Genomic DNA, 16,334 nt, shown 5'->3' with positions numbered 1-16,334 from the left:
ACTGTTCACAAATATGCTTCAATGTAAACACTTGATCTACACATCCCCTACCCACTCTAAAGCCTCCTTGCTCATATGCAGTCCTACTCTGTCTTACTGGTATACTCAGTAAACTTATTCCCCTAGAATTTTTACAATCTCTTTTGTCCCCCTTCCCTTTATATAAAGGAACTATACATGCTCTCTGCCAATCCCTAGGTACTGTTCCCTCTTTCATACATTTATTAAACAAAAATACCAACCACTCTAACACTGTCTCCCCCCCTGCTTTTAACATTTCTGTCATGATCCCATCAGTTCCAGCTGCTTTACCCCTTTTATTAAAAGTTATTAAACAATATTTAGATAAAGGTAGGGAAGTTTTCATTGCCTTTCTGGATTTAGAAAAGGCACATGACAGGGTCCCTCCAAACTCCCTGCCTCAGTGGGAAACGGCCAACGTGTTAAAAAAAAAATATGACAGGGTGGATAGGGAAGCGATGTGGCAGATGTTGCAAGTGTATGGAATACATAGTAAGTTACTAAACGCTGTAAAGAGTTTTTATGAGGATAGTGAGGCTCGAGTTAAGGTTTGTAGGAGAGATTGCTTTTTAGTAAAAGTAAACTTTAGACAGGGAGGGTAGTGGATGAGTTTGGTAGGGTGCATAAAGAAAAAAAGTTAAAAGTGAACATAGATAAGAGTAAGGTTTTGAGGTATCTGTGGAGACAAAAAAAAAAAACTTTATCCATGGAGGCAAAGAAGGGAATATACGAGAGTATAGTGGTACCAACACACTTATAAGGGTGTGAAGCATGCGTTGCAAATTCTATAGCAAGGAGACAGAGAATTCATAGTGTACAAATTAGGAGGTGTGGATTTACTGAAAGAATTAGTCAGAGGGTTGAAGAGGGGTTGTTGACGTGGTTTGGTCATTTAGAGAGGATGGAACAAAAAAGGATGACTTAAGAACATAAAGGAGGAACACTGCAATAGGCCTGTTGGCCCATACTAGGCAGGTCCTTCACAAATCCAACCCACTGACAGCATAAATGCTACCCAAGCAATAAGCTTTGACAATCCAACCCCTCTCACTCATGTATTTATCCAACCTAAATTTGAAACTAGCCAAGATTTTAGCTTTGATAACCCTACTAGACAGATCATTCCACTCATCAACTACCCTATTACCAAACCAGTACGTACTTTCCTATATCCTTTTGAAATCTAAACTTATCTAATTTGAATCCATTATTGCGGGTTCTGTTTTGGAGGGATATCCTCAAAACCTTATTTATATCCCGTTTGTTAATACCCATCTTCCACTTATACACTTCTATCATGTCTCCCCTCATTCTTCGTCTAACAAGTGAATGTAGTTTAAGAGTCTTCAATCTTTCTTCATAAGGAAGATTTCTAATGCTATGTATTAATTTAGTCATTCTACGCTGAATGTTTTCTATTGAATTTATATCCATTCTGTAATATGGAGACTAGAACTGAGCTGCTTAATTTAGGTGAGGCCTTACTAATGATATATAAAGCTTGCTATAACCACTGGACTTCTGTTGCTTACACTTCTTGATATAAATCCCAGTAATCTGTTTGCCTTATTACGTATGCTTAGGCATTGCTGTCTTGGCTTAAGGTTGCTGCTCACCATAACCCCCAAGTCCTTTTCACAATCTGTATGGCTAAGTTCTACGTTATTTAACTTATAAGTGCTAGGGTTATGGACACTCCTGAGCTTCAGAACCTTGCATTTATCTACATTGAACTGCATCTGCCACTTTTCTGACCAGGAATTGAGTTTGTCTAAACCCTTCTGAAGTTCCGTGACATCTACGTTTGAATCAATTATCCTACCTATCTTCGTGTCATCGGTGAATTTGCTCATATCACTAGTAATTCCCTCACCAAAGTTATTGATATATATTAGTTTAGGGGTCTTCAATCTTCATACGGAAGATTTCTAATGCTATATACAGTGAACCCTCATTTTTCGTAAGGCTCAAAAGTCATAATTTTTGGAAATCATAACTTTTTTTCGTCAAAACATTGACTCGTGAATCGTCATTTGACTCGCAAATAGTCGTTTGTCTCAGACGCATACACACGGCCCCAATTCATCTCACTCCATTCCCAGCCAGTGTGCCATTGTTTACCAGTGCATGACCATCCTCTCACGTGTTTGAAATATTTCATAATATTCTATTCATTTTAGTGCTTACAACTGCTACAACTTGGCTCCAAAAAAAGCTCCTAGTGCCATGCCTTTGGTAAAGAAGGTGAGAAATATGATTGAATTCAAGAAAAACATCACTGAACAATATGAAAATGACAAACATGTGGCAGAACTGGCCAAGAACTGGAACTGACCTGAGCGTCGGTAAGATGGGGAAGGAAGAAGGATGGAAATATGGGAAGGGGTTGGGATGATGGAGGAGGAAGGGTAATAAAGGTGAGTGGCCCGTCCACTCTGGGCAAGTTGTGCAGAGATACTGCAGGGAGTTGTGTCGGTGTGAGATGTTCAGGCGGCGTGTTGGGTTGGGCTTCAGGTTTCAGGCAGGAGATGGCTGGAAGGGCAGTGGTGACTGGAAAAACAGGGTTGATTGGAGCCACACCCCAGTTTTAGCTAAAAGGCAAAGTGCTGGGGGACTTTAGCTTGTTGGTAGGTGGTGATTAGGCAGTTGAACAGTGGTTGGAGCCGTTGCAGACTGCATTGAATCTTGTTCTTGAGAGGTGCAGTACGTTTATTTTGGAGTTGGAGTATGATTTATTGTTGAGGTGGTAGAGTATGGATTCTAGGGTAGCAGGTGGGTTTTCGTGACAGGTGAACTTTGCAGTGTTGTCCTGGAGTCGTTGGCTAAGTTCTGGGAAGGGCATAGCTTTGCTGTATTGTTTCGTGGTGTAGAACGTGACTCCATTGTAGGTGAGGATCTGTGGGGTTGGTGGTGGTGGCTGAGCTGGACGAGGCGAGGCTTCTGATTGGACAGTTGCGGTAGTGGTGGAAGACTCTCATTGGTGGGATTTGCCGACGTCTCAGTGGTCTCTGATTGGTCCATCTCTGTGTCAAGTGGAGGTTATGGTAGCGGTGGAGCAGCAGTGATGTTGGTGATATTTGCAGTGGATTTTATGATCTCAGTGGAGGGTGGGGATGCAGGGAATGTAAAACCAGGCATATTGTTCAGCTTGAATAGTTCGTTGATGATGGTGTTGAAGGAGCCAGGTTCAGCTACATTCTGTACATGAGCATACATGATACAGTAAAGAATCTTCGTTGAGTCGCCGGCAGGAGTTGGCAGAGAAGTGGTAGAGCTTGCGTGGCTTGAAGAATCTTGGTAGTATCTGCTTGAAGCTTGGTAATAGCAGCATATGAATTTGCTTGTGGAGTGGGTTTCTTTTGCTGTTAGAGTTGCTTCTTAAGTATATCTTGTCTGGTTGGGCACTTGGCAGCAAGAATGTGGTGATCATTCTTGCAGTTCAAGCATTTGGGTGGTGAGGCAGTAGTGCACATCTTGAAGTCGTGGCCTTTTTGGTTGCTGGTGGAGCAGAATTTCTTATTCTTGGCAGGGCAGTCTTTGGTGGTATGTAGGTATGAGCAACAGTTGTAACACTGTGGGATTTGTTGAAATTATTCTGCTTCGATGAAGGCTGGGTTGATGTGGAAGTAGTGAATAGCTTCAGTAGCCTGGGCAGTGATGAGCCTGTCGAGTCTCTTGAGGAACACAGTTCTCCTGGCCCTCAGAGTTGGGGGAGTCAAGACAGTAAATCCCTGGTCTCGTAGAGTGGTTTTAGCAGTGGTGGTAATTAGTTTCTCAGCCTCGGTGTCGTCAGTACAGACGACAACGAAGGCCTCTTTGAGCGATAGAATCGCATTACACTTGACTTGCAATCTGCCACTGACGACAGCTGCAAGTGCTAGTTTGGACGAGTCATTGACTGTCCTACTCTCTGGTTTAATCTTTACTCTGTTCGAGTAATGCATCGTGAAGTGATGCAAATTAAAGGTTCCCCTCCCCAACGGGGATCGTAGGGAGATGTCGAGATGTCACTAACCAAATCGAGAAAAATCAGCTGGCCATACAACCATAGCTTGCATCATGGCCAAGAAAAAGGAAATCAAGGAAGCTGTTGTTGCAAAGGGGTAAATATGCTGACAAAAATGACATCGCCAGTACTCAAAGATGTTGAGAAGTTATTGTTGGTGTGGATCAGTGAGAAACAATTAGCAGGAGATACTCTTATGCAGTCGCTTATTTGTGAAAAGGCTAGGCAGTTGCATGACGATCTCATAAAGAAATTGCCTGCAGTGAGTACTGATATTTGTGAATTTAAGGCCAGCAGAGGCTGGTTTGAGAGATTTAAGAACTGTAGTGGCATACACAGTGTGATAAGGCATGGTGAGGCTGCCAGTTCTGACAAAAATCCAGCTACAAAATTCGTAAGTGAATTCAAGGAGCATATACAGACTGAACAATTAAAACCCCAACAAGTGTTCAGTTGTGACGAAACAGGCCTCTTTTGGAAGAAAATGCCACAGAGGCACTGCTAGGACACAAACCTATGAAAGACAGGGTAACTCTCATGTGTTGTAGTAATGCTAGTAGGGATTTCAAAGTGAAGCCATTACTAGTGTACCATTCTGAAAATCCCAGAGTGTTCAAGAAAAATAATGTCATGAAGATTAAATTGTGTGTGTTTTGGAAAGCTAATAATAAGACATGGGTCACGAGGGAAATTTTCCTTGATTGGTTCCAAGAAGTGTTTGGCCCCAGTGTGAAGAATTACCTCCCTTCAACCTTGGAACTCAAGTGCCTCCTGCTAATGGACAATGCACCTGCTCATCCTCCAAACTTGGATGACCTAATTCTGGAGGAGTTTGAGTTCATCACAGTGAAGTTCTTGCCCCCTAATACCACTCCTCTCTTCCACCCCATGGACCAGCAGATCATTTCAAACTTTAAAAAACTACACCAAAGCAATGTTTCAAAGGTGCTTTAATGTGACCACAGACACTCACTGGACCCTAAGAGAGTTTTGGAAAAATCATTTCAGTATCCTCCATTGCATAAACCTTATGGGTAAGGCTTGGGAGGGAGTGCCTACCAGGACTTAACTCTTGCTTGGAGAAAAATGTGACCAGATTGTGTCCACAAGAGGGATTTTGAAGGGTTTGGGGCTGAACTTGAGAAGCCTATGGCAGTTGTGGAATCTATTGTGGCATTGGGGAATTCCATGGGGTTGGATGTGAGTTTGGAGGATGTGGAGGAGTTGGTGGAGGACCACAACAAAGAGCTAACCACTGACGAGCTGCAAGAGCTTCAGCTGGAACAGCAAGAGACTGCAGCTCAGAAAATTGCTTCAGAGGAGGAGGAAGAGAGATGCAAGAAGGTGCCTTCTTCAGAAATTAAAGAGATTTTTGAAATGTGGAGTAGGATGGAAAGATTTATGGAGAAACATCACCCTGACAAAGCTGTTGCAAGCCATGTCGGCAACATGTACAGTGACAGTCTTGGTCCATTTTAGGGAAGTTTTAAAGAGAGACCAGAAACAGAGCTCTCTGGACAGGTATTTAGTGCCATAGGTGTGCAGTGACTCTCAAGCTGTTCCTAGGAATATTAAAAACGAAGAAGGGAAGTAACCCCAGAAAAGGACTTGGTACCTGAAGTCTTTATGGAAGGGGATTCCCCTTCCAAACAGTAAATAATCCAATCTCTCCCCTCTTCCAGTCTTCCATACACTAAGAAGAATTGCCAATTAAGGTAACTGTTATGCTGTTAATGTTTCATTCATCATGTCTCATTGTTTTCTGTGTATGTACATCTATATTTCATGTAAAAAAAAATTTTGTTTTAATACCTCTGGGTGCCTGGAACAGATTAATTGTATTTACATTATTTCTTATGGGGAAGATGGTTTCGCAAATCGTCAATTTCGATAATATTCACGCTTTCTGGAATGGATTAATTACGAAAAACGAAGGTCCACTGTATTAGTCATTCTGCGCTGAATGTTTTCTGTTGAATTTATACCCATTCTGTAATATGTGGAACACCACTTGTTACAGATCCCCACTCAGATTTAACCCCATTTAAGCACACACTCTGCTTCCTATTGGTGAGCCATGACTCAATCCATGGCAGCACTTTTCCCCCAATGCCATGAGCTGCCACTTTCTTTAACAGTCTCTGGTGCGCTATTCTATCAAAAACCTTATTAAATCTAAATAAACAATATCGAATTCTTGATCATGATCAACAGCCTCAAAAGTTTTACTGAAGGAGGTTAATAAATTAGGCAGGAATGGCCCCTCGTGAATTCATGCTGAGTATCATTAATCAAATTATGCTTATCCAGATTGCTTCTAATAATATCAGCTATAATTGACTTTAGTAATTTGCCTACAATTGAGGTCAGGCTTATTGGGTGGTAATTTGGAGGGTATATAACTCTGTAGTGGAAGGTAGGAGGGGTAGGGGTCATCCTAGGAAAGGATGGAGGTGGGGGTTAAAGTGGTTTTGTGTGCAGGGGCTTGGACATGCAGCAGGCATGTGTGAACATGTTAGACAGGAGTGAATGGAGATGAATGGTTTTTGGGACCTGACAGACTGTTGGAGCGTGAGCAGGATAATATTTTGTTAAGAGATCCAGGGAAACTGGTTAGCCAGATTTGAGTCCTGAGAGGCAGGAAGTTCAATGCCTGCACTTCAAAAAGAGGGGTTTGTGATATTGGATGTTTGGAGTGACATCTAAACTGTCGTATCTGAGCGCCTCTGCAAAGACATTGATTATGTGGGAATGATGGTGAAAGTGTTGAATGATGGCAATTTTTTTTTTGTGCCACCCTACTTCGGTGGGAAATAGCCGACATGTTGAAAAAAACAAACAAACAAAAAACATAGTTTATGCTCAGTGTACAAATAACCCTCATGTAGGAGAGAGAAGCTTGCGATGACATTTCAGCCCAACTTGGACTAAGTCAAATTATTGTGAATTTTGGTTCCTTGTCAGTGTTCAGTTCTTGCCTTCATAGGTAGCCAGTGCAGTTCATGCAAATATGGACTAGTGGGAATCCCAGTGTGGAGAGAATACCAGCCTAGCTGAACAATTCAATGCAGAATTTAGCTACACACTTCGGTATTATACTGCTCTTTTTTCATACAGTTAGGCAAATCTACACACAGTCAGTTGCAAAAATCAATTAGAGAGGAAACAAACATAGATAAGGACCAAGATACTCTGCTTATAAGATATTGTATTTTCTGACTGTGTAGAGCTTACAAATATGAAAATTACAAGATGTAAGAATTTGGTTATTGTGTTCATCATTAATACAGTATTATAAAGCTAGTGCTTCTACTAGCATAGCCATGTACTTATAACTTTATAATATTATTTTTAATATTGCTTTAACAGATGATTTTCGCAAAATACAATTGAAGAATTTAGTTCGTGCTACTACAGACCAAGTGGATGCAGCGAAAGCAGTTATCAAAAAACTGCATTTCAAGTATGCACCGGAGAACTTTGATGATCCTGTACTTCAAACACATTGGCGTAATATTGAAGCCTTGGCCCTGAACAGATTGCATTTAGAACCTGTAACAGATTATACTTGTGAGTTGAAGGTTTCTCTTTATTACTATTTTTGTTAAATTGTTGCACTCCATTTGATATACAGTAATAAAGTGATAAATCTTATCTACAAAAAATGCTTGCAATAGTTTGCATTTTAATTTTTTTTTTAACAAGACAGATGACCTAAAAAGAAAAACGAAAGTTTCTTTTTTTAAATTTAGTAATATATACAGGAGGAGGGGTTACTAGTCCCTTGCTTGGAGGAAGAATTCTGTTCCATTTTCCCATGGAGATAAGAGGAAATAAACAAGAATGAGAACTAGTAAGAAAATAGAAGAAAACCCAGAGGAGTGTGTATATATATGCTTGTACATGCATGTATTGTGAACTAAGTATAAGTAGAGGTAGCAAGACATACCTGAAATCTTGCATGTTTATGAGAGAAAAAAGACACCAGCAATCCTACCATCATGTAAAACAATTACAGGTATTTTAAAACATGTTTATGCATATTAGTACACTTCTTCTTTCATTCTTTCAACACACCGGCCATATCCCACCGAGGCGGGGTGGCCCAAAAGGAAAAACAAGTTTCTCTTTTCACATTTAGTAATATATACAAGAGGAGGGGTTACTAGCCCCTTGCTCCTGGCATTTTAGTTGCCTCTTACAACAAGCATAGCTTACGGAGGAAGAATTCTGTTCCACTTCCCCATGGAGATAAGAGGAAATAAACAAGAACAAGAACTAGTAAGAAAATAGAAAACCCAGAGGGGTGTGTATATATATGCTTGTACATGTATGTGTAGTGTGACCTAAGTGTAAGCAGAAGTAGCAAGACGTACCTGGAACCTTGCATGTTTATGAGACAGAAAAAACACCAGCAATCCTACCATCATGTAAAACAATTACAGGCTTTCATTTTACATTCACTAGGCAGGATGGTAGTACCTCCCTGGGAGGCTGCTGTCTACCAACCTACTACCTAGTATATTAGTACACATTGTCAATAATTCAGGGAACAGAAGAGGAAATGTTGAGACGATTTAGTCTCATAGGAAGGTGGGAGCAGAGTTGGTTCACCAAGAGGGTGCATAAATCTGGAGTTGGAGTAGGTGGAAGGCTGTATGGAGTCTATTACAGGAAGGATTGACAAAAGGGTGTTAAGGAGGTTTAGAGAGGTTGGCTAGAGTATCCACTATGCCTGTGTGAATGTTAGATTGGAGCAAGTAGATACAAGTGTTCTTTTCTTGTTTGTCCTGTTAAAAGTGGGGGGATTTAGGAAAACTGGTTAGCCTGTCTTATGTTCTGTATGTGTTAAGTACAGTGCTCCACTTCATGGAATGGGTTTAGATATTATGGTTCAGTGGATCATTTGAACTGTGATGTCATGCACTTCTGGAAAAAGTAGTTGGGCATTGATTGATGGTAAGTGTGTTTGCTTTCTCTGGGTCACCCTGCTTTAGTGGAAAACAACTGATGAGTTAAAAAAGCCTTGGAAATTTCTCGTGATGGATGCAAGTAGCGGCCTATCAAGTGTGTGCACTGTATTATGTTTAATTTTTCCCTAAGAATATACTGTATTTAATAAATGTATGAAAGAGGGGAAGGTACCTAGGGATTGGCAGAGAGCATGTATAGTCCCTTTATATAAAGGGAAAGGGGACAAAAGAGATTGTAAAAATTATAGAGGAATAAGTTTACTGAGTATACCAGGAAAAGTATACGGTAGGGTTATAATTGAAAGAATTAGAGGTAAGACAGAATGTAGAATTGCGGATGAGCAAGGAGGCTTCAGAGTGGGTAGGGGATGTGTAGATTAAGTGTTTACATTGAAGCATATATGTGAACAGTATTTAGATAAAGGTAGGGAAGTTTTTATTGCATTTATGGATTTAGAAAAGGCATATGATAGAGTGGATAGAGGAGCAATGTGGCAGATGTTGCAAGTTTATGGAATAGGTGGTAAGTTACTAAATGCTGTAAAGAGCTTTTATGAGGATAGTGAGGCTCAGGTTAGGGTGTGTAGAAGAGAGGGAGAATACTTCCCGGTAAAAGTAGGTCTTAGACAGGGATGTGTGATGTCACCATGGTTGTTTAATATATTTATAGATGGGGTTGTAAAAGAAGTAAATGCTAGGGTGTTCGGGAGAGGGGTGGGATTAAATTATGGGGAATCAAATTCAAAATGGGAATTGACACAGTTACTTTTTGCTGATGATACTGTGCTTATGGGAGATTCTAAAGAAAAATTGCAAAGGTTAGTGGATGAGTTTGAGAATGTGTGTAAAGGTAGAAAGTTGAAAGTGAACATAGAAAAGAGTAAGGTGATGAGGGTATCAAATGATTTAGATAAAGAAAAATTGGATATCAAATTGGGGAGGAGGAGTATGGAAGAAGTGAATGTTTTCAGATACTTGGGAGTTGACGTGTCAGCGGATGGATTTATGAAGGATGAGGTTAATCATAGAATTGACGAGGGAAAAAAGGTGAGTGGTGCGTTGAGGTATATGTGGAGTCAAAAAACGTTATCTATGGAGGCAAAGAAGGGAATGTATGAAAGTATAGTAGTACCAACACTCTTATATGGATGTGAAGCTTGGGTGGTAAATGCAGCAGCGAGGAGACGGTTGGAGGCAGTGGAGATGTCCTGTCTAAGGGCAATGTGTGGTGTAAATATTATGCAGAAAATTCGGAGTGTGGAAATTAGGAGAAGGTGTGGAGTTAATAAAAGCATTAGTCAGATGGCAGAAGAGGGGTTGTTGAGGTGGTTTGGTCATTTAGAGAGAATGGATCAAAGTAGAATGACATGGAAAGCATATAAATCTATAGGGGAAGGAAAGAGGGGTAGGGGTCGTCCTCGAAAGGGTTGGAAAGAGGGGGTAAAGGAGGTTTTGTGGGCGAGGGGCTTGGACTTCCAGCAAGCGTGCATGAGCGTGTTAGATAGGAGTGAATGGAGACGAATGATACTTGGGACCTGACGATCTGTTGGAGTGTGAGCAGGGTAATATTTAGTGAAGGGATTCAGGGAAACCGGTTATTTTCATATAGTCGGACTTGAGTCCTGGAAATGGGAAGTACAATGCCTGCACTTTAAAGGAGTGGTTTGGGATATTGGCAGTTTGGAGGGATATGTTGTGTATCTTTATATGTGTATGCTTCTAAAATGTTGTATTCTGAGCACCTCTGCAAAAACAGTGATAATGTGTGAGTGTGGTGAAAGTGTTGAATGATGATGAAAATATTTTCTTTTTGGGGATTTTCTTTCTTTTTTGGGTCACCCTGCCTCGGTGGGAGACGACCGACTTGTTGAAAAAAAAAAAAAAAAAATAGGAAATACAGTAAGTCTCAGTTTGGGTATTCTGAAGTAGTATCATTGGTTAACAGCAGTTTTTAAAAGCACTGTGGAAAGGTTTGTTAATGAGCGGTTTGGCAGTGTCCCGGTGAGACAAGTGCTGGCACTCGGTTCCTGTGAATGTTTGGCAATGGGCTTGTGGCTCAAAATCAAAACATGTTAAAAACAAAAACACAAATATATTCAATAGATATATTGAGCCCAGCTCCTTTTTTTCAATTTTAACACCATTAGAGCCATGTTTATATATGCCTTCAATGACTGAGGTGTCTGCCAACTGTAATTGTGACATAAATTACTATTAAAATCAGTCAGAATCTTTTAAAAAATTTTATTGATTTTGCCAGAGCCAATACTGTAATTAGTGTTTCAATATTAGTGTTATTAAAGCTAAAAAGAGTATTTCAGGAAATATTGGAAGTGTGTGCACATTGTTCCAGGATATTTTATACTGTACTCCCTGCAGTTATATGTTCTAACTCTTCGTAACTATATCTATTGTCTAGCTAACTTTTTCCTCCAAGCTTGCAAGTTGTTTGTCATGGACTCATTTTACATTGTATCAGTCAGGCTTAATAACATTCTAAAGAACAAATTATTTTGAATTTTAAGAACTCTTTTACCTTTGATTCTCATCCAGCTTGCTTCCATATTGTCTGAAGCTGGCTCATAATCTGGGGAAACACATTTAAGATAGTGGTTAAGAATAGGTTTTAATATTATATGGAATATATTTTGTGGCCTGGGAGGAAAAATGGTACTGTCAGGCGTGTGTGTGTGTGTACAGCTTACCCTCCACTTTCGCGAGCTTTGAACATTCTCGAATGCCCAGCCACCCAATCATATTTACCAAACAAATGCAGGAAAATGCTTCCCGCCAGGTCCCTTCTACCCTTCCTCTGACTAACATTGTCGGCAGTGACGCTGGCAGTGAAGAGTTAAGAATCCACACACTAGACTCATTGTGCTATGCAGTTACACTCCATATAATCACCTCCATTCAACTGTCATCAGTAACTGCATAGCTAACTTTCATCACCATCATCATCGTCATTGTTGCGTTTGCAAATGTTTTGATGCTCAAATATATTGTAGGGAAATATAATAATAGCATTTACTTAGCCTAACAATACTACTTCCTTAACCTATTGAACCACGAACAATCATAAAACACATGAAAACATCGTAAAATATTGTATATACATGTTATGGTTTAATAACAAATAATGAACAAACAAAACACTCACCACTCGTTAGCAGACGAACTCTGGCAACTTGTGATGATGATGACAAGGACAACGATGATAGCCATGCAGTTACTGATGACAGTTGAATGGAGGTGATTATATGGAGTGTAACTGCATGACAAAATGAATCTAGTGTCCAGTAACTGGACAATGACAGTGAGTGGCAGGCTGCCGATTGAGGGGGGTAAGAGGGAGGGTAGTGGGGACGTGGCGAGAAGCATTTTCCCGTACTTTTTTCCCGCAATTGTTTGGTAAACATGATTGGGTAGCTGGGCATTCATGAATGTTCGAAGCTCACGAAAGTGGAAGGCTAGCTGTATATACAATATTTGACGATCTTTTCATGTGTTTTATGATTGTTCGTGGTTCAATAGGTTAAGGAAGCGGTATTGTTAGGCTAAATAAATGCTGCTATTATATTTTCCTACAATATATTTGCACATCAAAACATTTGCAAATGCTACAGTACAGTATTATTATGTTTCCCTACATCATATTTGCACACCAAACATTCATGAATTTTCAAGGTTCTTGATCCCCTAACCCTTGCAAATGTGGAGGGCCTCCTGTACTGCAACCCTGTTTTCCCTATGAAGTATTCAGGATTTTGTATTCAGTTTGCACATTCACTCCGTATGCAGTGCCATTTTCTGTCCTACACAAAAATACAGTGGACCCCCGCATAACGATCACCTCCGAATGCGACCAATTATGTAAGTGTATTTATGTAAGTGTGTTTGTACGTGTATGTTTGGGGGTCTGAAATGGACTAATCTACTTCACAATATTCCTTATGGGAACAAATTCGGTCAGTACTGGCACCTGAACATACTTCTGGAGTGAAAAAATATCGTTAACCGGGGGTCCACTGTATTCTGTATATCCTTAAAACATATTCTTTGCCTCTTTAAAAATCAAGCCCTTAATATATTGTATGATGTTTCTTACAGTGGTAAAGAAATGAGACAAAACATGTGTGAAGAAAACATTTAATTTTTACGTTTTATTTTAAATGGCATAAAATATGGAAGTTATATTTCGGAGGGTCATGTGATTTGTGATTTCTGTGCACTCCTAGCAAGACAGCTATTGTATGAGTGATTGTGAATGTTTCCTTCTTTGGGTCACCCTACCTAAGTGGGGGAAAATAGCCGATATGGGTAAGAATTTATCGTAGTATCTATATCCACTAATTACATTTTTTCTGATTTTTTCTAGTACCTAATAATGAACTCATAAGCAAGAAGGCTGGCACATTACTTAAAACATTTCAAGATCTAGTTTATCCTAACTCGTATGATCCAAGTCATCCAGTGAAGAAACAGCCAGCTACCAGCTCGGCTGCAGCAGCCAAGAAAGTTAAACCAGATCCAGCAAGTATTGATGTTGAGACCATGGCCAAGGCTGGCAAGGTAGATGTTGCTTTGTTATACTTTGATTTTATTGCTTGTTTAGAATGTAGGACATATTGACTCTGTGTGTGAAAATGCTAAAACCCTTTTGGTTATACAATACCTGGGAGATAATCCAAGGAAGGGTAGGGTACAGCCAGTCACTTGGATCAAGAAATTACAAAAGCATCAATATGTTGGCAGTTCAGTCTTATACAGTAGTTATGAGTGTGGGAGGTTTATTTGCTTTGTTCTCAACAGGCTGACAAACTGACCGTGGACATTCTCAAAGGATGGTTGCAGGAGCGAGGTGTGAAGGTTTCTGGGAAGAAGAAAGCTCAACTTGTTCAAGATGTCTTAGATGAAGTTGGTCAGTAAGTTACAACCAGAGAATTATCAGCAGAACCTAAATAATGTTATTTTTCAGTTGTAAAGAAAGTCTCCTGTGATCATCAGTTGTTGCATGTGTGAGTATGCAGCCATTTTTTTCTATATGTTACTTCATAACTCCAAGACCAGTGTATAAAATGGTGAATTATTTTATTTGAAAGTTTCTTCAACCAGGGACTTGATAAACTCTCAGGTGGACATAATTGTTTTCAGATAAAGTACTGCATTGTAACTCTGCATATTGCCTTTGTCATCACAAAATCAGCAAAGAGCTCATAAAACCATCTGCTAAAGATGGTACTGACACACTAATGGAATCTTCCATTAATGATTTGCTCATGCACTGGGCTTCATCAAGTCAAACTGCATAAATGTGTGTTACTATAGTGTCACTCCATCTGCTGAAGGTGGCAAATACATTATTTAAGGATATAAAATAACAAGGCCCAAAGAAGAACTGTTTCTTTAATCAATACAAATATATATTTTTACAAAGAGTTAATTTGCATTACAGTGAGTAGCAGTAGTTTTTGGTTGTTTAGGAATTTATGAAGCATTGAAGAAAGTGTGCATTTGATTTAATATTATATGCCTTTGGCATAATCAATACAGTGAAAAAATTTGTTGCAATACAGAAAAGTAAAATTTTAATTTGTCAATTACAGGTCGGCCATCACTAATCCGGCATCATTGGGACCTGTACTGTGCTGGATTAGTGAGTTTGCCAGATTACAGAGTGGTTAGATTAGAATACACTTAATTTACCCATCAATAGAGAGAGTTTCGGCTGGGGACTTCTGCGCGAGCCTTTGTCAGGTATGGACATCTCTCGCCTGTGTATCAGTGGCAAATTTCCACCGTTCTGTCTGACATGCTTGTCCTAGTCTCTTTTTGCCTGTTGGGCACTCTACAGGAGGGGCACCTGTTCATTGGCTTACTTTAGCCAGCTCCATTTTTTTTTTCCGCTCTGCAGAAAGTTCTTTAACGGTCTTTGGTGGGGAGCCGGTTACTGAACTCGGTGGGAGTCCCCCTCTGCTGGGGCTTGGCAAGGGAGTCCACCAGTTCGAATTGGAAACTTCAAGTTTCTGTCTCTATTTACAAAGGAACTTTTGTTCCTTATCTCTCATCACCCAGCCTTGGGCGACAATTTTTTCTCGTACCATCGAGAAACCAGGCTTATGTTATCAGTGGGCCCTTATAAAACCAACAAAGAAAGAAAAGAGGCTTTCTGCTATATCTCCTTCATTGTCATCATTACTTTCTCCTCCACTGGCTTGCTGCTGTGGATTTACAACCATATGCACAATTTCCGAGTCAATATAATGATGAAATTTTAAATTATGCTAGCTGAAATTAGTTCCGGATTACTGATGGCCAACCTGTACTAATTGTATGTGTACAATGTTTCATTATCTGACCATTAATATTACCAGTACAAACTTTTGTGATTTTTCTGGTGTTCTTATCTTCAATTACCATTTCTGTAATTTTGAAGTTGTTTTGTACTTTTAGTATTTCAAATAATTGTGAATTATTAATAAAATAATGTATATAATACTATCTTGTATACATATCTGTATGACCCTTTCAGGTTTAATGCATAATTTGAGCGTTATATAGACAGTGGTCCCTCAATAATCGTCCATAATTCGTTCCCGACACCCAGAAGTATTAAAACAAAAAAAATTTTTTACATGAAATATAGATGTAGTACATAAACAATACAATGGGACATGATGAATGAAACATTAACAGCATAACACTTACCTTTATTGGTGATTCTTCTTAGTGTATGGAAGACTGGAGGAGGAGAGAGATTGGAAGGGGAATCCCCTTCCATCAACACCTAAGGTACTAATTGCTTTTCTGGGGTTACTTCTCTGTTTCTAGCGTCTCTTTAAAACTTCCCAAAAATGGGCCAAGACGGTGTGCAACATCCTTCTCAGGGTGATGTTTCTCCATAACTCTTTCCATCCTACCCCACATTTCAAAAATCTCCTTAATTTCTGAAGAAGACACCTTCTTCCATCTCTCTTCCTCCTGGTCCTCCACCAACTCTTCCACGCCCTCCAAACTCACAACCAACCCCATGGAACTCCCCAGTGCCACAATAAAGTTCACAACTGACATAGGCTCATCAGGGGCTGCCTCAAACCCTTTAAAATCCCTCTTGTGGACACAATCTGGCTACAATTTTCTCCAAGCAGAGTTCAAAGTCCTGGTAGTCACTCCCTCCCAAGCCTTACGCAATGGAGAATACTGAAGTGTTCTTTCCAAAAATGTCTTAGGGTCAAGCGAGTGTCTGAGGTCACATTAAAGCACCTTTCAAACGTTGCGTTGGTGTAGAGTTTTTTAAAGTTTGAAATGACTTGCTGGTCCATGGGCTGGAGGAG

General features: G+C 39.9%; 1 protein-coding gene across 1 annotated transcript in view; it reads left to right on the top strand.

The window, feature by feature from the left end:
* The window catches only part of LOC128700232 (Inverted repeat-binding protein), a gene marked incomplete at its 5' end in the record, with an annotated part of 86,920 nt that extends 71,422 nt beyond the window's left edge, over positions 1-15,498 (top strand). The window contains 3 exon segments of the mRNA XM_070081010.1: positions 7,397-7,597; positions 13,379-13,572; positions 13,813-15,498. Of these exon segments, the coding sequence (XP_069937111.1) occupies positions 7,397-7,597; positions 13,379-13,572; positions 13,813-13,929 (512 nt within the window).
* Positions 15,499-16,334: the final 836 nt, after the last annotated feature.

The sequence above is a fragment of the Cherax quadricarinatus genome, unplaced genomic scaffold (genome assembly GCF_038502225.1).
Source record: "Cherax quadricarinatus isolate ZL_2023a unplaced genomic scaffold, ASM3850222v1 Contig1443, whole genome shotgun sequence".
NCBI classification, from domain to species: Eukaryota; Metazoa; Arthropoda; class Malacostraca; order Decapoda; family Parastacidae; genus Cherax; species Cherax quadricarinatus.
This window is presented reverse-complemented; position numbering and strand designations above follow the sequence as displayed.